The sequence below is a fragment of the Macrotis lagotis genome, chromosome 2, assembly GCF_037893015.1.
Source record: "Macrotis lagotis isolate mMagLag1 chromosome 2, bilby.v1.9.chrom.fasta, whole genome shotgun sequence".
In the NCBI taxonomy this organism is placed as follows: domain Eukaryota; kingdom Metazoa; phylum Chordata; class Mammalia; order Peramelemorphia; family Peramelidae; genus Macrotis; species Macrotis lagotis.
The window spans coordinates 95672983-95700930 of record NC_133659.1 but is presented as its reverse complement, the minus strand read 5'-3'; the positions used below and the strand labels follow the sequence as shown (position 1 = coordinate 95700930).

The following is a 27948-nucleotide window of genomic DNA, read 5'->3' as shown; positions in this document are numbered from 1 at the left end:
TCTGTGTAATCCTTACTGTGGCTTCTTGGTATATAAATTATTCCTTTCTGGCTGCTTGCAGGATTTTCTCTTTTATCTGATAGTTCTGAAATTTGACCACAAAATTCCTTGGTGTTTTCATTTTAGGATCTTTTTCTGGAGGGGATCGATGCATTCTCTCAATAACTACTTTGCCCTCTAGTTCCATGATATCAGGGTAATTTTCCATCACTAGATCCTGTAATGTTAAGTCCAGGCTTTTTTTTCTCTTCAGTGTTTTCAGGAAGTCCAGTAATTCTCAGCTTGCCTTTCCTCGACCTATTCTCGAGGTCAGTGGTTTTGCTGATGAGGTATTTTCTATTTTTTTCTATTTTGATTTTGTTTAACAGGCTCTTGTCTCGTGAAGTCATTAGTTTCTGCAGACTCTTTTTTTCTTTTTTTTTTTTTTTTTTTTAGGGAAGAGTTTTCTTTATTAACCTTTTGGAACTCCTTTTCCACTTGTTCAGTTCTACTTTTGAAAGAGCTTTCCATTTGACCAATTGAGGTGTTGAGAGATTTATTTTCTTTTTCCATTTTCCCAGTTGAGGATCTGAGAGAATTATTCTCATTTTGTATTTGTCCAATTGATGATCAGAGAGATCTATTCTCATTTTGTATTCGTCCAACTGATGAATTGAGAGATTTATTCTTATTTTGTATTTGTCCAATTGAGGATCTGAGATATTTATTCTCATTTTGTATTTGACTGATTGTATTTTCCAAGGACTTCTTTTCTCGTTGCAAGGTATTATCTCTCCCAAATTTGCCAGTTTATTTTTAATCTCCTTCCTTATTTCTTCAAGGAAGTCTTTCTGTGCTGAAGACCAGATCATATTCTCCTCAGAGGTTCTACGTCTCTCTGAATTTGGGTCTTTCCCTTCCAAGAATTTTTCACTGGTTACACCTTTCTGCTGACCCTTCTTCATTTTGCTAAGACCTTGAGTTGGGGAGGGGCTGGTTCACAGGGGTTTGGGATCCCTAGACACTTTACTCACTGAGTGCAGTTTCTCTGGTTGGCCAGTAGGAGGTGCTGGTTGCTTTCTCTGGAGTGTCTCTGACCTTGATTGAGGCCTTCCCTCTTAGCTTGAAGGGACAGGTTGAAGCTATTCAATCCTTTTGTCTTCAATCAGTGGTGGACTTTAACCTGGGGTGAGGTCATCCCTCTCTCTATTGTCAGCTGGGCTGGTTCTTCTGCTCAGACACCTGTGCCTGAAGCAGAAGTAATCTGTAATTGTTTGTTCTGGGAAGAGGCGGGGACTCAGAGTTCCACAGACCAGAGGAGCCCAGGGATGGTGTCCACAGCTCTCCTACACCAGAACTCTTCCCCCAACCCTGTTGGCAAGCACCAATACCAGTGCCTCTGCTTCCTAGCTGACTCGTGCCACTGTGGTCTAGCCCCATCGCTGATCCAGCAGGTGTCTCTTGGGCCCTCAGACTGGCTCCAATTCAGCTTCTAATCTGGCTGATCCAGGGCTGATCTGCCCTCTGTGCCCAGCTCAGGTGCCTGGATTCGCCTAAGGCTGCTGCAGGAGAAAAATCCTGAGGTAGATGTTCTTTCTCCTGGCTTTTCTTTCTAGGTTTTGTAGGTCAGATTTCTGTTAAGAAGTTAGTTTCATATGATAGATGGGGAAAGATCAGGAGACTTTAGAACTGTGCCTGTCTTCTCTAAGCCATCTTGGCCAGAAGTCTATTGACATCTTAATGGCCAAATCTAATGACCTTTGTTTCAGTCATCACTCTGTTTAACCTCTGTGCATTTTTTGACATTGTCAAAAGATGACTCCTTTTCAGTCTTCTCCCCCCCCCCAGATCTTCATCCAGATCATACCTAATAAATTTGGGCACCCCAAAGAACTCTATCCTGGGTCTTTTTTCCCCTACTGTACTCTTTTGCTTGATGATTTCATGAATTTTGTGGGTTTAATCAATAACTTTATGCAACTAGTTTTCCTGAACTAGTCTCACATCTCTAAATACCTATTGAATATCTCAATTTGACTTACATTTGACATTTGACAGTCTAAAACTATATTCATTTCACCTCCCCTGAAAGAGAAAAGCAATATCAAAGCACTTCTCTTCTTCTAAACTTGCATATTACTATGGAGGGTGTGAACATCTTCCCAATCATTCTCTCAGGTTCTCAACCTAGCTGTCCTTTGACTTCTCATTCCCTCCATCTCTGCCATTCTGTTGTCAAGTCCTGTTAATTCTAACTTGGAAATGCCTACTTCTCTCTTTTGACTCTTTCACAGCTATAGCACCCTGTGATCTGATATTCCTTCTATTATAATAATCATGTGTTTGCTTCCCCTGCTTTTAGATTTGTCTTAACTCTAATTCAGCCTTCAGTCAGCTGTCAGTGATTTTTCTGTGGCATAGGCCTGGCCTTGTCCCTTCCCCACTCAGTGAATTCCAATGATTTCCTGTTAACTCTATGAACACATAAAAATATATTGTTTGCTTTTGGAAGCCCTTTGCTTTTTGAAACCCCTCCTTATCTTTCTAGGCTTCTTATTCCATATCCTCTTCTAAGTACATTATCATGCAATGACACTGACCTCCTTGCTATGTCTTGCAAAGAAAACATTCCATTTCCTGGTTGTACTTTTTCTCTAGTTAACCATTTGTGGAATTGAATAGTAAAGAATTTCATCAAAGAAATCATCAAAGAAAAAAAATGGGCTGATCATGTTGTGAAAGGAAAGGATAATGGTTGGGCTGTCAAATTTGCATAAGATTTGGAATGTAGTTTTGTATTTTTATTCAAATTTGGGCATATCTTCTCACTTAAGAGTTCAATAAAGCCACAGTCTTCCTGCATTTGGAGCCTGAGAATTTACATTGTGATCAGATCTAGAGGGCTTTTAGATCACAGATGGTAGACAAGACATTTTCCCCTATCACCTCTCAGACCTCTCCAAAAACAGAAATTATGTTCCATAAGTGAAACAGCTTCAGCTATTTCAGTGGACTAGGACAAAAAAAATCCACCTTAACTGAGGAACTGATGCCCCCTGATCCTGACTCTGAGCTCACTTAATCCTCCTCCCTAACCTCCCATACTAGCACCTGCAGGCTCAAGGACTTGATACAGACTTATATTAGAACCACACTCATCTTCCTCTGTCTCTTTTCAGTGCTGTAGAGACCCAGCTTTAGGCTCTGGAAGTTGCTCAGACATCAGCAGTGTTCTATAGCCCTTCAGGAGCAAAAATATGCCAGAGGCTACAACTTGGAAGTGCCAGTGATGGGGAAAGGAACTCTGACCTTGATCTGCCTGGACAGAGAACTGAGGAATAGAGGCAGGGTCACCAGTTCACCAGGATAAGAGTGGATATGGGAGAAGACAGAGGGAAGCTATTCAATACTTCATTAAGCCTGAGGGAAAAGGTAGAGAATCTATGTGAGGTCACTTTTGACTCTCCACTTGGGTTGAAGACCAATACTACTAAACCATACTGCTCATCTTGGGAGGAGGCTGAGATCCATCCTCCCAAGGAAATCATAGTTAGCTGGGAGGGATTTAGGAAGTTAGGAAATGAGTGACAAGGAAAATAAGGGGAGAAAAAAGATGAAAGTACCAAAGATTCCAGGAATGAAAACACAAAGATCTTGAAGACAAACAGATAAATCAACAGGAAAAACAACAAAAGAAAAAATGATATACAGATCTTGTAAATAAATGAATTTAGACATCCATGAATAGATACTGCCAAAAAAAAAGGAAAATGACTCTACATTTGATTAGATAGGTGTTGGATGACATATTGAATTCTTTACTTTTAACCTAGCTTATTAACTTTTGATCATTCAATGAGAATTTAATTGTTTAAAATCTTTCTTCAGTAACTTTGGGCTGTGATATTGGGGAGTAAAAGATAGCAGAAACACATGACTCTCAAAGTTATGCTAATACTACAAATAGAATAGCAATAGCAAATAGAGAAAATGGACTACTATGATCAAGAAATCTTGGAAGAAACAGTAATTTAATTTTTTCCCAGCTTAAATACAGAGAAAGAAAAAAAAACCCAGAAATTTGTGGTCACTAGGAAAATGGTCCAGCCAGATTGGGAGTTGAACACATTGAATTCTTTACATGAATTGATTAGAAGTGAGCCAAGGAAATCTAAAACTTGTCACTGTGTTACACTGACCTTAGAGTCAAATGCTTGCAGAGCCCATATGAAGCCCTATATTAGATTGCTTAGATTATTTAAAGTTTGCAGCTCACTCAGATAAGGACCAAGCAAATGAAGTAAAGAAGCTTTTTTTTGAATGTTTTCTGTGTGCCAAGCATAAACAAACATCCATTATTTCTTCAAACAGTTCACAAAGCCTGAGCATCATTTGCCATCCTAATTAAGGAAACCAAGTTGGAATAAAAAGTAAAGAAAAGAAGAGAGACTTTCAGGAAACTAGTCAGTCAACAATGTAGGAACCAGATACTGTATTTAGTGCTGAGATATAAAGAAAGGCAAAGAACAGTTCCTGATTTTTAAAAATATACATTCTATTAGAGAAAAAAACTGTATACATCCAGACAAGATGGCAGGCAATCTATAAGGGGAAAAGATGAATTGGAAACTGGAAACCATATTATGAATCCAAGGAGGCCAAATCACAAGTGGAAAAATAATAACAATTAAACAACTATAAGCAAAACCATAAAAAAAATTTGAAAAGGTTACTAGAATTTCTAGAGAAAGTGATTTTTTTAAAAAAAAAGTCCATTATCAATGAAAAAAGAAATCTAGAGGAAGAAAGTAGAAATCAAATGAATGCCCTCAAGGAATAAATGGAAAGGAAAATGAAGTATTATATTTAGGTGAAGATTTATTGAAGAGTAATAGGTATCTTAAAAATTTAATGGATCAAAAAAAAGTCATTGAGTTCAGGAGACAACAAGAAGTACTATAACATAATCAGGAGTACTAAAACATAATACTGACCAGAAGAAAAGTCAAAGAGAGATAAAGTAAAAGTCAATTAATAACGTGAAAACCGGGATTAAAATACTTAGTTTATTTACAGATAACGTTAAATTTACCTCAGACTAATTCAATTCAATAAGTATATGTTATATGTAACTGCTAATCTATTAACATGTTTTATTCATTCTACTCATTATTTGTTGAGAGGAAGTATAGTATAGTATACACCTAATATCACAACTGAGACATTTTTACACAGTTAACCTGGACATTCAATTAACCTCTCAATGACCTAAGCAATTTTTTAGGACATTAAGTTGTAAAAGTCTTAACTTGTATCAGTTTTCAATACTGCTGAGTGGTCTTGAGATGTGCTATTGTTGGCCTCTACTCAAAGATTTTAGCTGAAAGATTGAGAAAAAGGATTGGAAGAAGAATGAAAAGGTTTGGAAGAAAACTTATGTAATGAGTGGGATAGTGAGTTAACTTGGTGGCTGTAAATAGTTTTGCCTCAGTGAGCATACATTTGAGATTATGTAAAATAAATTTGCAGTGCACCTATTTAGCATGGTTTCATTATTTTCTCTAGCTTTTTTTCAACAGCACATGTTATAGTGAAGAGAGTGGATGGTTGAAACACTTGGTGGTTGCAGTTTGACCAGGCAAGATCATTGACAGAAAAAAGATTTGTTGATGAAGGAAGGAGAGTGTGGTTATACAAGGGTAAGGACCTTAGAAAGAATTGCTGGGTTGAAATTTTGAAGGCTATGATGAAGACAAAGAACGGGAACTTATGGCTTCAAAGCAGATGGAGAGTGGGATGACAACAGATTTTGATAAAGTAACAGAATTTCATAATTAATGAAATGAAAATCATGCATTTGTGGATGATAGCAAGGTCAAGGTTATGTTTGTGTAGTTGTTGGAGTCTAGTTGTAATAGTTCTAGTTGGTGGGGTTGAGTTGTTGGTGAGTCATTTCAGTCGTGTCCAACTCAATTTTCTTGGCAGAGGTAATAGAGTGGTTTGCCATTTCCTTTTCCAGCTCATTTTATACATGAGTTTCTTATTATTTGATCTGTCCTGAAATTTAGGATTTTGCTGGAGTTAGTATGTGGAAGTTGGGTAGCTTGTCTTTGCTAAGGAATCCATCTTGGCAGGAATTCCCCAGAGCTGTGCTTTGATGAAAGCTAAGTATATACAGTCAGAAGTTAGGTGACATTTCTGTGAAATAGTTATAGAAAAGCACTTCAGAGTCAGACTGAGTGTAGTATAATATATGAGGATACAGGAAGTCTGAATTGAATAGGGCTGATAGAGTGAAATAAGGAAAATGAATTTTCATTTAGAAAGGGATATAGTGTAAAGAGAGAGAGAGAGAGTTTGCTGAGTATAGGATTGTTGCTGTTAGGGAGGCATTTCAGCTGTGTCCATCTCTTCATGGCTCCATCTGCTGTTTTCTTGGCACAGATCCTACAATAGTTTGATATTTCCTTTTCCAGCTCATATTGCAAATTAGTTAAGTGACTTGCCTAGGGACATATACCTAGTAAGTGTCTGAGGCTGGATTTGAGTTCATCAAGATGAAACATCCTAATTCCAAGCCCAGTACCCCATTCACTGTTACCTAACTACCCAGATGATTAGTTTATACTTAGATTAGGTTATACTGCCTGATGATCTAACTCTCAAGTTAATTATCCCGAATGTGAAAGGGACGGAGTTGAAACACTAGTTTTCATATGATTTGTATAGACTAATAGACCTGGCGCATCAGTTATTATTTTTTTGGTTGAATTCTTGAGATTGTAACAAATCAGAAACATAAAGGCATTAGTAAATCAATAAAATGAGTTCTAATGGTATTTCCAAAATTTATTACTTGCATGACAATGAACAAATTAATTTTTCTGCTGTTTAAAATTTATCTTAGAAAATTCTAGTTATAATTCTCATTGGATTTCTATCTAGATTTTTTTTTTAGGTTTTTTGCAAGGCAAATGGGGCTAAGTGGCTTGCCCAAGGCCACACAGCTAGGTAATTTAGATTGGTGTTTTATCACTAAAATAATGTGTTATACAAATGAAATCTTATATTCTTGACAGTGAATTTCTCATATATGCTTCAAAAATTTGCAAATATTAAATTTTGATATCTATGAAGATTTACTTTTGAATTTCTTGTTTAAATTTTTTTATTAAATTTTTTCAGCATAAAGGTTTGATAAGTAGTTAATTAAATGCAAAATCATTAATTATCTCTTTGTAGGACAACTAGGCAATACTTGAGTAGGAATTAGGAGGATTCATTATCCTGACTTCAAATCTGACCTCAGATAACTTACTAGCTTTGTGACTCTGAGAAAATTGTTTAATTTTATTTGTCTCAGTTTCTCATGTGTAAAATGATCTGGAGAAGTAAACTACAAGTCACTCCAGAGTCTTTGCCAAGAAAACCCAACACAGGAAAACAAAAAGTTGGACATGACTGAAATGACTCAACAGCAAATAATAATAGGAAATCCTGCTACACAGATGTATTTTTACAGAAAAATTTAAATCTGTCAACCAGTAAACACTGTTTACTGTGGTCCTAGTCTGTATTAGACATCATACAAAAAGAGTCAAAAGTCAGTCTCTACTCTCACCCAGGTAACTGTCTAATGGGGGGGGGCAACAAACAAAGAAGCAAAATATATATAAACAAAAAAATATAAGAGAAATATGGAATAATTAGAAGGAAGGCACTAGAATTAAAAAAAAATTGAAAAAGACATCTTGTAGAATATCGGATTTTTATTGTGCCTTGAAGAAAACCAGGGAATCCAGTAGGGGGAGATGGGTTGCAGTGAGAGAAAATGCTTGGATTTTTGAGATAGAATGTCCAATTAGAGGAACAGTAAGGAAGTCTGTGATATTGAATCTAAGAGTACAGATTAAGAAGTGAAGTATGAAAAGACTGAAAAGATAGGAGGGGACTAGTTTATGAAGGACTTTGTGTGTCAAACAGAATTTTGTTATTCAAAGAAAGGGTTTAGTAGGCAAGTAACCTAATATATCATTTTTTTTTCGTGATCATCACTTGTGTCTGCTATAGACCCAACATTTATTCCATCCATGTTATTGGTGGAAACATTTTAAATAATCTCAATAATAATAATTTTTGCCAGGATGAAATATCTTAACTCAGTTTTTCAAAAAATGTCTTCTCATATCTTTCCAAAGCTTTGCTTTTTGTGAATATATTTATCAGTAATCTCAAAATCACAGTCAGCCACAAAAAAAATGAAAGGCCAAATATATTTTCTTTTTAATAATAATAATAATAGTAATAGTAATAGAAATATATATATGTACAAATAAGGAAAGGATTCCATTAACAATGGATTAAATATTCCCTGATTACTACTGTTCATACATTATGACAGTAGTTTGGGAAAATATTTTATTAATATGGGATTCATCTTTGTTTTATTTTTATCTGATTTCTTGAATCTGATATCTCTTTCTTGAATCTTATTTCACACACACACACACACACACACACACACACACAGAAACACAGAGTTGCTATTTGTTCTTTGTTTTCAGAGAGGACCATTGACCTCATGGGTGATATTTGGACTTTCATGTGAATTGGATTTAAATGAGGCTGAGTTGCCCAGAGCTATAGTTTCACCCTCTTTCTGAGTCATTAAAGTCCTGTGTCAAGATTAAAGTCAAAATGCCTGGTGATGGTGCAGGATATAGTGGATTACTCTGGGTTTTGTGCTTTTTTTTTTTTTTTTTTTTTTTTTTTTTTTTACATCTTTGCTTTTTGGCCAAGCTCTAAGCATTCTATAGTGCCTATTTCAGCTACCATCATGGCTACTGGAATAAATTGTTTTTCCTGCTCATTTCCATGGGGATCATCTTCATGTGGTTGGGATAGACACCTATGATTACTTTCAGCTCTACTTTGTTTGCTAAGATGGTTTATTGGGATATGGCCACTGTACATGCTATAGCTTCATGGAGTCAAAAGCAACAGGTGAGAATTGGGTGAAAGAAGATACCAAAGGTTGGTGAGCAGCCCTGAAAAGGTTTCATTGCGACTTCATGCTAAAGCTGCTAGTCCTCCTGAAAGTTGATCAAAGTCCTCCTGAAAGTCACGATCAAAGAAAGAACTCAGACATCTTGCTTCAAGAAATTATCAAGGAAAACTCCACTGACAGTCTGGAACAAGAGGGTAAAATAGAAATTGAAAGAATCCACTGATCAAACACAAATATAACTGAAAATTAGGTAATTTCATTAAACATCTTTGGATATTAAAATTTGAGATGAGTGATTTATAGTTGATAAAAGCAGGTGCATAATAACTACTATTGTATAGACTATAAAATAGTATTTTTAAATGTTTCAGAATGTAGTATTAAGGATGTTTAATTATTAGCTAAAAGGAATGCTCAGTATGTTTGGAATTTTAATGGCACCTTTTTCTATTAGGAAATGACATGATTTAATATTTCATAATGTTATTTTTTTAGGGTTTCCCAAAATCAAGTTGGGCAGCACTTTACTTTTGTGCTAACAGATATTCAAAGTAAACAGAGATTTGGATTCTGTCGTTTAACATCAGGAGGCAAAATTTGCTTATGCATCCTTAGGTGAGTACTTGTAGTAAAGCAATTATAATACTAGTTATGTTACTTTTTTCTGAATTACTCTACATTATGTTCATTTAAGCAATGCATAACCATATCCCATTAAAAATTGGAGAAATATTGATATGAAACAAAATGTTAGTTTTTTTTCCCCGTGTAGAAATTTGAGATCATTGAAAGAGCAAAGAATCTTCATAAATGTAATTTTTCCCTCTTTCTCTTCCTCTTATTCGATTTTGGGATCAACTCTGTGTGTTCTGCATTCAGTTGTTTATATTCTTGGCAATATAATCAGCCATTTGCTCTTTCATTGTGACTATTTTGGCTGAATGCTCTGCATCTTGCATAAGAGGTTTTCTATTGTCCACAGGGGCACTGTCTATGTAAGAAACTCCTCCCCCAGTTTGTATCTTGTACTGGCTGTTATACATTGATGTAGTTTTTCTTTAGTCTTTATGTATCACATTAGGACTCATTGGTGGAGAAAGCACATATTTATAGAAATCTTAACATTTTTGCATAGGTTATTTATTGTCTGCCTTTCAGTTTCATTCTTAATTGTTTTGAGGATGATATGGATCAGTTAGGTCACACTAACTTTCTGTAGATGTGCTTTCATTATTATGAAGCAAAAATCTCCAAGGAATCTAATCTGGGTTTTTCAAACATTGTTGGTGTAAATAAATTTTAGCCATTTACCAAAATCACCATTCCTGTGACTTTATAATCAAAGCATCAATTTCTTATATGCTATATTCCTCTATTAGAAAATAAGCACTTTGATGGCAGAGACTGCCTTGTTGTTAGTAATTTTATCCTTAGTACTTAGTAAAGTGTCTGAAACATAGTAAATGCTTAATAAATACTTTTCAATCAACATATACAAGTGGAGTCAAATATTACCAAAGAGATATATGAATGGGCCACTAATGTAGCAGGAGTGATGGGCAAACCCTGCCTATTGCATTGCTACCTATGTAAAGTCAAGAGATCAAGAAAGTAGCTCTCAACATGTTGGGTGAGTCTCCTATGAAGATGAATGGGAGAACATGAACAAGAATTGCATGGGATGAAAATCTGTGGATAGGTTATCATCTGTACCATTCTTTTCTAGACATATTATTATCTCTTCGGCTTAGCTTCTTTTGCTTCTCTTCACTATTAGTATCTTGTCCCATTAGATTGCTTTCAGGATTTCTGCATATTCTTTTGTCAGGGTTGAATTCCAGAGATTTTTTTTTCCTCCTAAAGAGACTCTTGTCTTGAGGAACTATCTACTCTCACATATTTTTCTATGTGCTATTATTAACACCACAAACTTTATAGTAAGTATCAAAATTCTACTGTGACCTTATCAATCAAAAGTAACATTTAAATTTTGCTTCTTGGGCAACTTGAAAACGTATCAATTAAAATGAAGAAATCAGAAAGAAAATGGTTTTGGGGGAAAGATGAAAGGTTTGGTTTTATTTATAATAAGTTTGGAACAAAAGGTAAGGTGTCTTACTTAGTAAACAGTTGGATAGTTTGTTGTTACTATTATTATTAAAAGATAAGAAGGAAAAATGTGAGTATGGAAAGGCAAAAACTAAGAGAAACATCAGAAAATATGTATAGATACACACTTGTGATAAATATTTAATAGTATTTTTTCTGCAATTACAAATCAAGAAAATTATAGTATTCCTTTCTTTTTTCTTTTTATATTATGTTTTTTTCCAGTTATATGCAGAGGTAGTTATCAACATTTTTCATTTGCAAACTTCTGAGTTCCACATTTTTCTACTACCCTTCCTTCCTTCCCATGGCAGTGAACTAACTGGTATAAGCTGTATGTGTACAATCATGTATAGCATTTTCATATTAGTCATATTGTGAAAGAAGAATTAGAACTATGGGGAAAGAAAATAATGAGAAAGAAAGAAAAACATTTTAAATATTTTAAAAAGTGAGCATAGTATGTGTTGCTTAGAATCCATAAGTGTTTTTGGTTGTCTTTTTCTGGATATGGATGTCATTTTCTATATCAGATAGATATCTGAGGATTATCCTTGATAACTGAACTTCTGAAAGGAGATGCATCCATTATAATTGATCATTTTACAATGTTGCCATTAATGTGCATAATGTTCTGGTTCTCCTCACTTCACTAATCATTTCATATACTTCACTAATCATTTTTCTGAAGTCTAAATGCTCATGATGTCTTATAGAACAGTACTACTTCATATACTATAATTTGATCAACCATTCATTCTCCAATCAATGGACATTTCCCTCAATTTCTAATTCTGTGCTACTACAAAAAGAGCTACTATGAATATTTTTGTACGTGTGGGATTTTTACCCTTTTTCATGATCTCTTCAGGATAAAATCCTAGTAGTGGTACTACAGGATCAAAGGGTATACACAGTTTTATTGCCTTTCAGGCATAATTTCAAATTGTTCTCCAGAAAGGTTGGATCAGTTCACAATACCTCCATCAATGCATTAGTGTCCCATTTTTCTCACATGTCCTCCAATACTGATCATTTTCCTTTATAGTAATATTGACCAGTCAGATATGTGTGAGGTAGTACCTCAAAGTCGTTTTAATTTGCATTTCTCTAATCAGTAATGATTTAGAGCAGTTTTTTTTACCTTTTTTTGGCAAGGCAATGAGGTTAAGTGACTTGCCCAAGGTCACACAACTAGGTAATTATTAACTGTCTAAAGTCAGATTTGAACTAAGCTCCTCCTGACTCCAGGGCTGGTGCTCCATCCACTGTACCACACAGCTGCCCCTTAGAGCAATTTTTCAAAAGACTATAGTAGCTTTGATTTCTTCATCTGAGAATTGCCTTTCCATGTCCTTTGACTATCTATGAATTGTGATGAATGACTTATTTTCTTATAAATTTGACTTATCTATATATTTTAGAAATGAATCCTTTATCAGAAACACTAGTTGTAAAAATTGTTTCCCAATTTTACTACATTCCTTTTAATCTTGGTTGCAATGGTTTTGTGTGTACAAAACCTTTTTAATTTAGTGTAATAAAAATTATCCAGTTTGTCTTTTATACTGTTCTCTATCTCTTCCTTGATCATAAATTGCTCCCCTTTCCATAGATCTGATAAGTAAACTAATTGATTTATAACATTACTTGTTATGTCTAAATCCTGTGTGAGATGTTCTTCTCTGCCTAATTTATGCCATACATCTTCCAATTTTACCAGCAGTTTTTTATCGAAGTGTGAGTTTTTATCCCAGAAGTTGAAATCTTTGGGTTTATCAAACAGTAGATTACCATAATCATTTACTGCTGTTTCTGTTGCACCTAAGCTATACCACTGATCTACCATTCCAGTTCTTAGCCAGGACTAAACTGTTTTGATGACTGATGCTTTATAATAAAATTTTGATCTAGTATGGGTAGACCACCTTCCTTTGCAATGTTTTACATTAATTCCCTTAATAGTCTTGACCTTTTGTTCCTCCAAATGAATTTCATTACCATTTTTGTAGCTCACTGAAGTAATTGTTTGAAAGTTTGATTGAAATGGTACTAAATACGTAATTTAATTTGGATAGAATTGTCATTTTATTATATTATCTTGACCCCCCGTGACTAATTGACATTTGCCCAAGTATTTAGTTCTGATTTTATTTGTGTGTGAAGCATTTTATAATTGTTTTCATATAATTTCTACCTTGGTAGGTAGTCTCCCATGTATTTTGTGTTGTCTACCATTACCTTAAGTGAAATTTCTCTTTCTGTCTCTTGCTACTGAGTCTTGTTTAGTAATAAATGTAGAAATGCTGATGATTTACATGTCTTTATTTTATATCTTGCAACTTTGCTTAAAGTTGCTAATTGTTTTATTTATTTTAGATGATTTTCTAGGGTTTTCTAAGTATATCAACATGTCAACTGCAAGGGAGTGAGAATTTTGTTTCTTCAATACTTATTCTAATTCCTTCAATTTCTCCTTCTCTTATTGACATTTCTAGTATAATATTGAATAATAGTGATGCTAATGGATATCCTTGTTTCACCCCGATCTTACTGGGAATGCTTCTTGCTTATACCCACTTGTTGATGATTTTAGCTAGATACTACTTAACTTTTAAGGAACGCTTCATTTATTCCTATGCTTTCTATTATTTTCAATAGGAAGGGGTGCTATATATTCTCAAAAGTTTTTTCAGCATCTATTAAAATAATCATAGGATTTCTGTTTGGGTTTATTATTGATATAATCAATTATGCTGATAATTTTCCTAATTTTGAACCAATTCTGCATTCCTGAAATAAATTCTACTTGATCATACTGTATTATCCTATTGATAACTTGCTGTAATCACTTTGCTAAAATTATATTTAATTTTTGCATCCATATCCTTTAGGGGAATTGGTTCATAATTTTCTTTCTCTGTTTTGATTCTTCCTAATCCAGCTCTCAGTACCATCTTGGTGTCACAGAAGGAATTTGACTGAATTCCTTCTTCACCAATTTTTTCAAATAGTTTATATAGGGGTGGCTAGATGGCACAATGGATAGAGCATCGACCCTGGAGTCAGGAGGACCTTAGTTCAAATTCAGCCTCATAAACTTAATAATTACTTAGCTGTGTGACATTGGGCAAGTCACTTAACCCCACTGCCTAGCAAAAAAAAAAAACCAAAAACAAAAACCAAAAACAAATAGTTTATATATAGAATTGGAACTAATTGTTCCTTGAATGTTTGGTAGAATTCACTTGTGAATAAATCTGGCCCTGAAGATTTTTTCTTAGGGAGCTCATTGATGACTTCTTCAATTATTTTTTTCTGAGATCGGATTATTTAAAGTTAAGTAAGTATTTTCCTCTTCAGTATTCAATATTTTCAATATTTCTGCCTTTCTACATTTGATTATGGGGTTTTTATGCCCCAATACATGGTCAATTTTTATGTATATCCCATAAACTGCAGAAAAAAGTATATTCCTTTCAATCCCCATTTAATTTTCTCTAGAGGTCTGTCATATCTAGTTTTTCTAACATTCTCTTCACCTTCTTAACCTCCTTCTTGTTTAAGTATGGTTAGGTTTATCTAATTCTGAGAGAGGGAGATTGAGGTTCCCCCTTCAGTTAAGTTTTGCTATGTCTTCCTATGCTTTTTTTTTGTCTTTGTCTTCATTTAGCTTCTCTAAGAGTTTAGTTGTTATACCGCTTGATGTGTACATTTTTAGTATTCAAATTACATCATTGTCTGTGATAACTTTTAGGATGTAGCTTCTCTCCTTAACCCTTTTAATGAGTTTTATTTTTGCAATTGCTTTGTCTGAGGCAAGGATTGCTTCCCCTCCTTTTTTCACCTCAGTTGAAGGATAATATATTGCCTTTTACTTTTGATTTCTGTGCAACTCTCTGCTTCAATTTTGTTCTTGTAAGCAGCATATTGTAGAATTCTGGTTTTTAATCCACTCTGCTATCCATTTCCATTTTTTTGTGAGAAGTAATCCAGTTCACATACACATTTATAATTAGTAGCTCTTTATTATCCTCCATGCTCTCTCTCCTACATTGATATTTTCCCCCTCCCTTCACCTTGTCCCTCCTCCCCAGTGTTTTGCTTCTGAATACCAATTCCCTCAATTTGTCCTCCCCTTCTATCAGCCACCTCACTTTTTTCTTCCCTCTTTCCTTTTTCCCCTTCTTCCTCCTCTCCCTTCTAATAGTCCCTCTTTCTGTCCCCCCCTTCTTCTCCCATACCTTTCTAATAATTGAAGAAATTTCCAAATCTAACTGAGTGTGTATGTGTTATTCTCTCTCTTTAGGCCAGATCTGTGGAGAATTAGAGTTTTCTTTTTTTTTTATTAAAGATTTTATTTATTTTGAGTTTTACAATTTTTCCCCTAATCTTACTTCCCTCCCCACACCCCCACTGAAGGCAGTTTGTCAGTATTTACATTGTTTCCATGATAAACATTCATCCAAATTGAGTGTGATGAGAGAGAAATGATATCTTTAAGGAAGAAACATAAAGTATAAAAGATAGCAAGATCAGACAATAAAATATCAAGGTTTTTTTTTTTCTAAATTTAAGGTAATAGTCCTTGGTCTTTGTTCAAACTCCACAGTTCTTTCTCTGGACACAGATGGTATTCTCCATTGCAGACAGCCCCAAATTGTCCCTGATTGTTGCACTGATGGAATGGGTGAGTCCATCAAGGTTGATCATCGCCCCCATGTTGCTCTTAGGGTGTACAGTGTTTTTCTGGTTCTGTTCATCTCACTCAGCTTCAGCTCATGCATATCCCTTCAGGCTTCCATGAATTCCCATCCCTCCTGGTTTCTTTTTTTTTTTTTAATATTTTTTTTCTTTTAATATGCACTTGAAGTCACACTATTTTCTCTAAGACTGTTACTACAGGTAACAGTTCAGTCTCCACCTCCCAAAGGCATTTTGAATGAAATGGCAAAGATGGAACAGGCATTAACAAAGCAACTCTCAACCAGGCTGTTCTCAACAGTAAAGGAACAGTGATAACTATTTTTCACATTCGTTTTGGAAGTAGAATCAGAGGCTGCTGGATGTAGCTGCACATCTGCACTTTGAAAATGTGTGAAAACCAGAGCTCAACACATAAAATCAAAAAAAAGAAACAAAAATCCTGCCCAAGTCATTTATTTCCCAGAATCTATAAGCAATATATATGTGTGTGTCTGTGTGTGTGTATGTGTGTGTAGACACACATATATGTATATATATATATGATATTTATCTATTCCTGATATAACTGTATCATGAATCAGTATCTTTGCACAATATAAATTTGAGATTCACTTAAAAAAATCAATCATCTCAGATAATGGTCCTTTCTCTTTGATATTTTCTGGGAAACACACAAACATGGGACCTTAGCACAATGAATGATTCCAGCCTGGGTCCAAGGAGCGGTGACTTGGGGGAGTGCTAAGACACCATGTGATGCTCTTTCAAATAAACTGGTGAGACTTGGGATGCTCTGGACATGAATTCAAAAGCAGCAGCAGCAAGTAGATCTGTTGAGAGGTTTACATGGAGCACACACGTACACACATGTACACTGACACACACACACACACACACACACACACACACACAACCCCTCCCATCTCTTTTCAGTGTTTGTGTTACAGGGTTAAGGCCCCTGCCCATCACAATAAGTTACCTCATAAACAGTGCTCAAAACATGAAAAGGGAAGAGACTTTCTATGGAGACCCCCAGAGAGACATTGTGCAAAAGTCCACCTCTGTCAAAGGGACAAAGGCAGGCCATGGGCATCTTGGTGGTCTTTACTAGATGGAGCCCTCCTCTTTGGTCAGAGTTGCCGTGGCTGTGGCAGCTGCAGCCGCAGTGGCAGTGGTGGTTGCTGCCTGCTCAGTAGCCTCACTGGCTTTCTCTTCTTCATCCTCCTGGGTGTAGAGGTCTGGGAACTTCTGCATACATTCTTGCATGGCCCAGAACTGGTCTACACAGTCTGAGCCTTTGACCTCCTCGGAGCTGTAATGGAAGCAGGAGAAGGCCGACTTAAACTGTTCTCCACAGGGTCCGATGGCCATGCCCCCGAGACACAGGCAGTTCCAGTTGATGTCTCCACTGGGCAGTATCAACCCATGGTCTTCATAGGGATCGTTGGGGTCATTTGGTACCAGCATAGCATTACTTGACATCTCATGGTCTTCTTTGGTCACAAATATAATCCGGTCTTTTCCTTCCTGCTGGCAGTAGGACATGGCTGAGGTCCCCCAGCTACCGGCTCCCACAGCTCCGACCCAGTGCCCACGCTGGAGGCTCCCCCTTCTGGTTTCTAATAGAACAATAGTGTTCCATGACATACATATACCACAATTTGCTAAGCCATTCCCCAATTGAAGGACATATACTTGATTTCCAATTCTTTGCCACTACAAACAGGGCTACTATGAATATTTTTGTACAAGTGATGTTTTTACCCTTTTTCATCATCTCTTCAGGGTATAGACCAAGGAGTGGTATGCTGGATCAAAGGGTATGCACATTTTTTTTTACAAATAATGTTTTTTATACATTAATAAAATATACTTGTGTAAGAGTAAACAAAATACCCCTCCCCCAAAAAATATAAACTCACTTGAGCGATAAAGTAAAGGGGAGAGGAAAAAAATTAAAATTAAAAAAATAAGAGTAATAACTTTAGATATGGCCAGGTGGTACAATGGATGGAGCCTGAGCCCATATCCTACCCCATACACCCAATAATCACCCAGCCGTGTGACATGCAAACCACCCCAACCCCATTGCCCTGCAAAACCCCCCCCAAAAAGAAAAAAAGACCCAAAATAAAATGAAATAGTAATAATAGTAGGGGTGGCTGGGTGGTGCTTAGAGCATTGGCCCTGAGCCAGGAGCACCTGGGTCCAAATCTGGCCTCAGATACCCAACGATCCATGCTATGCGGTGGCCCCGGGCAGGCCACCCAGCCCCATTTGCCTTGCACCCCCCCCAAAATAATAATAATAATAATAATAATAATAATAATAATAATAATAATGATAAACATGGTTGTCACGGGTGGATCATATTCTTTATAAGTCCATTGTACAACTTCCATATTTTTCCACCATTGCCGTTGCTGATCGCAACTCCCTCCTTTTGTATTTCTCCACTACCATGTACTATATTTTCCTCTCTCCTTTCACTCTGACTCTGCTGTAGGGTAGCTGAGTGGTGCAGCAGAAAGATCCCTGGTCCTTGGGCCAAGAGGCCCTGAGCCCCCCTACCACCCCTTAGGCCCAGCATCCACCTGGCCCTATGGTCCCGGACAGGCCATCCAGTCCCAGACCTTTGCAAGAAGTAAAAAAGAAAATGTGATATATCTGACCACACTCCCCCCATGGTCCATCCTCTCCTCTAACACTCACATACACCCTTCCCCCTGTCCCCCCCTTCTTACTCCGGATGTCTATACTCCATTGAGTGTGTGTGTGTGTGTGTGTGTGTGTGTGTGTGTATATACATATACATATATATATATATATATATATATATATATATATATATATATATATATATATATATGCTGTTTCCTCTCTTGCTACCTCTGATGAGAGCAAAGATTCCCTCATTCCCCCTTGCTTCCCCCCTTCCATATCATTGCAATAGCTCATTGTAATAAGGAAAAATCTTATTATATGAAATATCTTGTCTATTCCCCCCTCTCCTTTTTCTTTCTCCCATTACATTGCCCTTTTTTCTATTGACTTCATTTTTACACCATATTTGATCTTCAAATTCAGCTTTCTCCTGTGCTTCAACTATAAAAGCTCTTTCTACCTGCTCTGTTAACCGAGAAGGTTCATATGAGTATTATCAGTGTCATTTTTCTATGCAGGAATACATGCTGTTCATCATCATTAAATCCTTCATATCTTCCCCTTCTCCTCCAATCTCTGTGCTTCACCTAAGTCCTGTATTTGAAGATTAAACCTTCTGTTCAGCTCTGGCCATTCCAACAGGAACATTTGAAATTCCCCTAGTTCATTGAAAATCCATCTTTTTCCCTGGAGGAGGACATTCAGCCTTGCTGGGTAGTTAAGTCTTGGTTGCATTCTAAGCTCCTTTGCCTTCAGGTATATTATATTCCAAGCCCTATGAACTTTTAATGTAGTTGCTGCTAAGTTCTGTGTGATCCTGACTGCAGCTCCACAATATTTGAATTGTCCTTCTGGCTGCTTGTAATATTTTTTTATTGACTTTGGTGTTCTGGAACTTGGCTATAACATTCCTAGGTGTTGGTTTTTTGGGATCTCTTTCTCCGGGGGATTGGTAGATTCTTTCCATTTCTATTTTTGCCCTCTGCTTCTAGGATATCAGGGCAATTTTCCTGTAGTAATTCTTTGAAAATGATATCAAGGCTCTTTTCCTGATCATGACTTTCAGGTATTCCAATAATTTTTAAATTATCTTTCCTAAATCTATTTTCCATATCAGTTGTTTTTTCAATGAAATGTTTCACATTTTCTTCTAATTTTTCATTTTTTGGTTTTGAAGTAATGAGGCCTGATTTCTCGTAAATTCATCAATCTCCCTGAGTTCTGTTCTTTGTTTGAAGGATTTGTTTTCCTCAGATAGTTTTCTTAATCTCTTTTTCCATCTGGCCAATTTTGCTTTTTAAAGCATTGTTCTCCTCAATAATTTTTTGAACTCTTTTATCCATTTGAGCTAAGCTGGTTTTTAGCATGCTATTTTCTTCAGCATTTTTTTTTTGGATTTCCTTGACTAGGCTACTGACTTCATTTTCATGTTTTTCCTGCATCTCTCTCATTTTTTTCCCTAGTTTTTCTTCTAACTCCCTCATTTGATTTTCAAAGACATTTTTTTATTTTTAAACCAATTTATTAATTTATTTTTATTAAAGATATTATGTGAGTTTTACAATTTTTCCCCAATCTTGCTTCCCTCCCCCCCACAGAAAGTGCTCTGTCACTCTTTACTTTGTTTCCATGTTGTACCTTGATCCAAATTGGGTGTGATGAGAGAGAAATCATATCCTTAAAGAGAAGAGAAGTCTAAGAGGTAACAAGATCAGACAATAAGCTATCTGTTTTTTTTTTCCTAAACAGCAGATTACTATAATCATCTCCTTGCACTTTGTTCAAACTCCACAGCTCCTTATCTGGATACAGATGGTACTCTCCTGTGCAGACAGCCCAAAATTGTTCCTGATTGTTGCACTGATGGAGTGAGCAAATCCTTCAAGGCTGATCATCACTCCCATGTTGCTGTTAGGGTGTACAGTGTTTTTCTGGTTCTGCTCATCTCACTCAGCATCAGTTCATGCAAATCCCTCCAGGTTTCGCTGAAATCCCAACCCTTCTGGTTTCTAATAGAACAATAGAACAATAGTGTTCCATGACATACATATACCACAGTTTGCTAAGACATTCCCCAATTGGATTTCCAATTCTTTGCCACCACAAACAGGGCTGCTGTAAATATTTTTGTACAAGTAATGTTTTTACCCTTTTTCCTTATCTCTTCTGGGTATAGACCCAGTGGTTGTATTGCTGGGTCAAAGGGTATGCACATTTTTGTTGCCCTTTGGTCATAGTTCCAAATAGCTCTCCAGAAGTGTTGGATGAGTTCACAACTCCACCAACAGTGTAATAGTGTCCCAGATTTCCCACATCCCTTCCAACAATGATCATTATCCTTCCTGGTCATACTGGCCAATCTGAGAGGTGTGAGGTGGTACCTCAGAGAAGCTTTAATTTGCATTTCTCTAATAATTAATGATTTAGAGCATTTTTTCATATGGCTATGGATTACTTTAATCTCCTCATCTGTAAATTGCCTTTGCATATCCTTTGACCATTTGTCAATTGGGGAATGGCTTTTTGTTTTAAAAATATGACACTCAGGGGCGGCTAGGTGGTGTAGTGGATAAAGCACCGACCTTAGAGCCAGGAGTACCTGGGTTCAAATCTGGTCTCAGACACTTAATAATTACCTAGCTGCGTGGCCTTGGGCAAGCTACTTCACCCCATTTGCCTCGCAAAAAAACAAAAAACAACCCTAAAAAAATATGACTCAGTTCTCTGTATATTTTAGAAATGAATCCTTTGTCAGTATCATTAGTTGTAAAGATTGTTTCCCAATTTACTACATTTCTATTGATCTTGGTTACATTGGGTTTTTATCTGTGCAAAAGCTTTCTAATTTAATGTAATGGAAATCATCTAATTGGTTTTTGGTGATGGTCTCCAACTCTTCTTTAGTCATAAACTGTTCCCTTTTCCATAGATCTGACAGGTAGACTAGTCCTTGATCTTCTAATTTGTTTATAGTATTGTTTTTTATGTCTATGTCCTGTAAACATTTGGATCTTATCTTGGTAAAGGGTGTGAGGTGTTGGTCTAAGTTTCTTCCATACTAACTTCCAATTATCCCAGCAATTTTTATCAAAGAGGGAGTTTTTATCCCGATGGCTGGACTCTTTGGGTTTATCAAACAGGAGATTACTATAATCATCTCCTGCTTTTACACCTAGTCTATTCCACTGGTCCACCACTCTATTTCTTAGCCAATACCAAACAGTTTTGATGACTGATGCTTTATAATATAATTTTAGATCAGGTAGGGATAAGCCACCTTCTTTTGCACTTTTTTTTTCATTAAGCTCCTGGCAATTCTTGACTTTTTATTTCTCCATATGAATTTACTTACAATTTTTTCTAACTCGTTAAAGTAATTTTTTGGAATTTTGATTGGTAGGTCACTAAACAGATAGTTTAGTTTTGGTAGAATTGTCATTTTTATTATATTAGCTCTCCCTATCCATGAGCAGTTGATATTTGCCTAGTTATTTAATTCTAATTTAATTTATGTGAGAAGTGTTTTATAGTTGTTTTCAAAAAGATTCTGAGTCTGTCTTGGCGAATAGACTCTCAAATATTTTATATTGTCTGAGGTTACTTTGAATGGGATTTCTCTTTCTAGCTCTTCCTGCTGTTTCTTGCTAGACATATATAGAAAGGTTGAGGGTTTATGAGGGTTTATTTTATAACCTGCAACTTTGCTAAAATTGCTAAATGTTTCCTGTAGTTTTTTAAATGATTTCTTGGGGTTCTCTAGGTAGACCATCATGTCATCTGCAAAGAGTGAGAGTTTTGTCTCTTCCTTCCCAATTCTAATTCCTTCAATTTCTTTTTCTTCTCTAATTGCTGATGCTAACATTTCTAATACAATATTGAATAGTAGTGGTGATAATGGGCATCCTTGTTTCACCCCTGATCTTATTGGGAATGCCTCTAGCATCTCCCCATTGAATATAATGCTTGTTGATGGTTTCAGATAGATACTGCTAATTATTTTAAGGAACAGTCCATTTAGTCCTACACTACACTCTAGTGTTTTTAATAGGAATGGATGCTGTATTTTGTCAAAAGCTTTTTCGGCATCTATTGATATGATCATATGATTTCTGATAGGTTTGTTGTTGATATAATTGAGTATACTAATAGTTTTCCCAATATTGAACCAACCCTGCATTCCTGGAATAAATCCTACTTGATCATAATGTATTATCCTAGTGATGACTTGTTGTAATCATTTTACTAAGATTTTATTTAGGATTTTTGCATCTATATTCATCAGGGAAATATGTCTATAATTTTCTTTCTCTGTTTTAACTCTTCCTGGTTTAGGTAACAGTACCATATTGGTTTCATAGAAAGAGTTAGGCAGAGTTCCATCTTTCCCTATTTTTCCAAAGAGTTTATATAGGATTGGAACCAATTGTTCCTTAAATGTTTGGTAGAATTCACTTGTGAATCCATCTGGCCCTGGAGATTTTTTTTTAGGGTGTTCAATAATGGCTTGTTGTATTTCTTTTTCTGAGTTACAGTTTTTAGGTATTTAATCTCTTCTTCTTTTAACCTGGGCAACTTATATTTTTGTAAATATTCATCCATTTCACTTAGATTATCAAATTTATCAGCATAGCGTTGAGCAAAATAATTTCGAATTATTATTTTAATTTCCTCCTCATTGATGGTGAGTTCACCTTTTTCATTTATGATACTAGCAATTTGGTTTTCTTCTTTCTTTTTTTTAATCAAGTGAATCAAATTGGCCAGAGGTTTATCAATTTTATTGGTTTTTTTCACAATCCCAACTTTTGGTTTTATTTATTAATTCAATAGTTTTTTTGCTTTCGATTTTATTAATTTCTTTAATTTTTTAGAATTTCTAATTTGGTACTTAATTGGGAATTTTTAATTTGTTCTTTCTCTAATTTTTTTAGTTGCATGTTTAGTTCATTGATTTCTTCTTTCTCCAATTTATTTATATAAGCATTTAGAGCTATAATATATCCCCTGAGAGTTGCTTTGAATGAATCCCATAGCTTTTGGTATGTTGTTTCATTATTATCATTGTCTAGGATAAAATGGTTAATTCTTTCTGTGATTTGTTTTTTGGTCCACTCATTTTTTAAAATGAGGCTATTCAGTTTCCAGTTTGTTCTGGGTCTATATCTCCTTGGCCCAGTATTGGATGTGACTTTTATTGCATTGTGATCTCAGAAAGATGTATTCAGTATTTCTGCCTTTCTGCAGTTGACCATTAGGTTTTTATATCTTAGTACATGTTCAATTTTTGTATAAGTTCCATGTACTGCAGAGAAAAAGGTATATTCCTTTCTATCCCCATTCAGTTTCCTCCATATGTCTACCATATCTAATTTTTCTAACAATCTGTTTACCTCCCTACTTTCTTGTTTGTTTTATGATTCGATTTATCTAGATCTGATAGCGGGAGGTTGAGGTCTCCCATTAGTAGAGTTTTTGTTGTCTATGTCTTCCTGTAGTTCTTTCAGCTTCTCCTCTAAGTATTTGGGTGCTGTCCCACTGGGTGCATATATATTTAATATTGAAATGACTTTATTGTCTATGGTACTTTTTAGGAGGATAAAGTTTCCTTCCTTATGTCTTTTAATGCTATGTATTTTTGCTGCTGCCTTGTCTGAGATAAGGTTTGCTACCCCTGCTTTTTTTTTACTTCAGGTGAAGCAAAATATATTTTGCTCCAACCTTTTACCTTTACTCTATATGTATCTCTCTGCTTCAAAGGAGTTTCTTGTAAGCAGCATATTGTAGGATTCTGGTTTATAATCCACTCTGCTGTTTGCTTATGTCAAAGTCTTTTTTGAGCTCTGTCATAGCCTGATCCCAATATCTGCTTTTCTTGGAGTCTTTAGATGCAGGAGCTTGTGTTTCCTCATCTTCAGACTGAATATATATTGATACTTCTTGGGATCATAGATAATGTATTTCTCAATAGTGTTCTTCTTCTTTCTCTGCTTGCTCATTTTCCCAGCCTAAGCCTGTTTTGGGGGTGCTTCCTGAGCTTTTGTGGCACTCCCACAAGGGTCTCAGTGTGCGAGGCTCTGTCCTCCCTCCTGATCTGTGCATGACCATAAGCGCCTCCCTCTGCCATGGTGCTTAGGTGGAGGGGCCCCCTGCTCTTCTATGGGGGGGCCCTAGACTGCGATCAGGATCTGAATGTGGTCAGAGCCCCAGAGTCCTGTTCCAGGGTCAGAGGCCAGAGTTCTACAGTCTGTCTCTTCACTCCCCTCCCTAGGTTCAGTGGGCTTATGCCCTGGGGTCTCCTGCTTACCAGCTCCGCCTGCTTCTGTTTCTTGGATCTGCAATGCAGTGGCCAAGCTGCTTGCTGTGTGCCCTGAGGGCTGGGATTCATATGCTCGCTCTGGCAGAGGTACCTGTCCCCCCAGTTTGTGCCTGGTGCTCCCCAGGGTGTAGCTCAGGAAACCCACCTTGTGAGCCATGGCTCCCAGCGCCCTGGGACTACCTCTTGGAGGCTGAAATTCTTTTGCTCTGGAGGGCCATCCCCCTGGAGGGCTGCTCCTCCGACCCTGGGAAGCAGAGCCTTTCTACTCTTTTCCAGGTAACCTTGGGTAGGAGAACTGCTTCACTGGGTCCCTCTGTGGATTCTGTCTCTGGAAAATTTAGTCAGAATCTTTAGTTTTGAGGATTTATGAGAGAGTGCCTAAGACTTGATCTGCTCTTGTTGGCATCTTGGCTCTGCCCCCCCCCCCCCATTAGAGTTTTCTGATGCAATATTCGTTTTTATCTCCTCATGTGATTTTTTTACCCCATTCTTCCTCCCCTTCCCATCTCACTATGCCCCCCTTTTAATGTTTTAATTTAAAAAAAATCATTTCATTTATATCAATTTATGTCCATACCTTCAAACTAAGTAGTTGACTAAATAGTTGACTCTCAAGAGTTTTGAGAATCTTCCTCCTGGGAAAGGATGTAACCATTTCAAACTTAGAGACTAATGCCCTTTTCCTTTCCCTTAGTTTCCTTTTTATGTGTTTCTTGAGTCTCCTGTTGGAGGATCTAATTTTCTGTTGAGCTTTGGTCTTTTCATCAGAAAAGCTTGAAAGTCATCTATTTCGGGGCAGCTACGTGGTGCAGTGGATAAAGCACCAGCCCTGGAGTCAGGAGTACCTGGGTTCAAATCCGGTCTCAGACACTTAATAATTGCCTAGCTGTGTGGCTTTGGGCAAGCCACTTAAACCCATCTGCCTGGCAAAAAAAAAAAAAAAAAACACCCTAAAAAAAAAGTCATCTATTTCTCTCCCTGAAAGAGTATGTTCAGTTTTGCTGGGTGATTGATTCTTGGTTGTAATCCAAGCTTCCTTGCCCTCTGGAATATCATATTGCAGGTCCTTCAGTCCTTTAATGTTGATACAGCTAGGTCCTGTTCAGTCCTGACTATGGCTCCTTAGTATTTTAATTACTTCTTTCTGGTCACTTGTAGGATCTTATAATTCTAGAGTTTCACCACAATATTCCTTGATATGTTTCATTTTAGGATCCCTTTCAGGAGTTGATCTGTGAATTGTTTTGATCACTATTTTGCCCTCTGGTTTGATGTCAGGGCAGTTATTTACAATTTCCTGAAGATTTGTATCCAGCCCCCCCCTCTTTTTTTTTTAGTTATGGCTTTGAGGTAGTCCAGTATTCCTTAAATTATCTCTTCCAATTATATTTTCCAGGTTTAGTTGTTTTACCAATGAGGTATTTTAAATTTTCTTCTAATTTTTCATGTTTTACGTTTTGTTTAACATATTCCTGGTTTCTCATGAAATCATTAGCTTCCATTAGAACAATCCCATGTCTGGGATTTTTTTAGGTTTTTGCAAGGCAATAGAGTTGAGTTGCTTGCCTAAGGACACACACAGCTAGGTAATTATTAAGTGCCTGGGGGCAGATTTGAACTCAGGTACTTCTGACTCCAGGGCTGCTGCTCTATCTACTACACCACCTAACTGACCATGAACAATCCCATTTCTCAAGGAGGTATTTTTCTCATTTAGATTTTGCATCTTGTTTCCCATTTGGTCAGTTCTATTCTTTAAAAAGATATTACCTTTTTTCCAGTTGTCTCATATTTTATATATATATATATATATATATATATATATATATATATATATATATATTTAGTTTTTGCAAGGTATTAGGGTTATTAAATGACTTGCTCAAGTTCACCCAGCTAGGTAATTATGAATTTGAGACTGCATTTGAACTCACGTCCTCTTGACTACAGGGCCAGTGCTCTATCCACTGTGCCACCTAGTCCCCCCCCCCCATTGTATTTTGAAAGGATTTGTTTCTTTTCACACGTTTTCTTGCAAGATATTAATTTTCTCTTTTCATTTCTTTTTTCCATTTTTTCCTTTTGATTTTTAAAATCTTTCTGAGCTCTTCTAAGAAGTCTTTCTGGGCTAGAAACCAATTCATATTCTCTTCCATAGCTTCACATGTAGCTCCCTTTCTGCTCTCCTTTTGTGAGCTGGTGTTTTGTCTATCCTTAACTCCAAGGTAACGTTCAGTGGTCCCTGCCTTTCTCTGCTTTTTCTTATTCATCTTGAGATTTGGTATATATCCCAAAATTCTAATATTGGGGGAGCAGCTTACAGATCTTTAGTATTGAGGCCCTTGAGTCTTACTTACTGCCCTGGGACATTAATGTTAAGAACTCCAGGGAACTTGGTGGGCAGACTGGTAAGGAACACCAGGACCTTTCTCTGTGGAGCAGTTACCCTGGGGCTGTCTGCTCCTTAATCCCTGGATATTGGGGATACTGGGGGTGCCTGAGTCAATCTCTGAGCTATCTGTCAGGCAACCCAGGCACTGTCCAGGCTGGAAATACTTGGATCTCTCTGTGGACAGTCAGCTCAGAGGGAAGTCATCTGCACACTCCTTCATTGGAGGAGGTGGGAACACCTGGAACTTTGTCTGAGCTGTTTGTACAAGAATGCCAAACCCTCCCTCAGGGGAACAGCAGGAATTTCAGGCTTGGAATGCTAGAAGTTTGACGTCCTGGTTGGGCTGTCCATAACAGCTTGTTGGCTGAATGGCATCCTGGGCAATCTGCACTGTAGCTGCTCACTGGACTGGAGTCTTCCACCATGCAGCCAAGTCCCAACTCCAAAAGGGTACAGCAAAAGTAAATTATATCAACAGAAATTGTAATACAGGAAGAAAAGAAAGGTTGGTTGTTCTGAGGCAAGAGATGACAGTTGAACAGTCATACTTGTTTACTGGCAACCTTGCAATGTCAGAATAAAGTAAATAAAGCCTCTAGTAATTTGGGTAGACACTCTGTGAGAAACTTAAAGATTACGTGCATGAGTGAAATACAGGAGAGTTGGGCATGGACCAGTCGTTTTATATATCATTGGAGGGAACTTCTAAATCAATGGAATCATAGATTCACATTTATACCTACTGACATATGCCTACTTTCCCAGTAATATGTA

The 27948-nt window shown here is 36.6% G+C and overlaps 1 protein-coding gene and 1 pseudogene across 3 annotated transcripts in view; one reads left to right on the top strand and one right to left on the bottom strand.

Moving 5' to 3' along the window:
- The window catches only part of DENND1B (DENN domain containing 1B), a 365288-nt gene that overhangs the window by 146685 nt on the left and 190655 nt on the right, over positions 1-27948 (top strand). For all 3 annotated transcript variants that reach the window (XM_074222288.1, XM_074222287.1, XM_074222286.1), the window contains exon 5: positions 9482-9601. In XM_074222288.1, the coding sequence (XP_074078389.1) occupies positions 9482-9601 (120 nt within the window). The remainder of the gene's footprint in view (positions 1-9481; positions 9602-27948) is intronic.
- Positions 16910-17347, bottom strand: LOC141510839 (mitochondrial intermembrane space import and assembly protein 40 pseudogene; annotated as a pseudogene).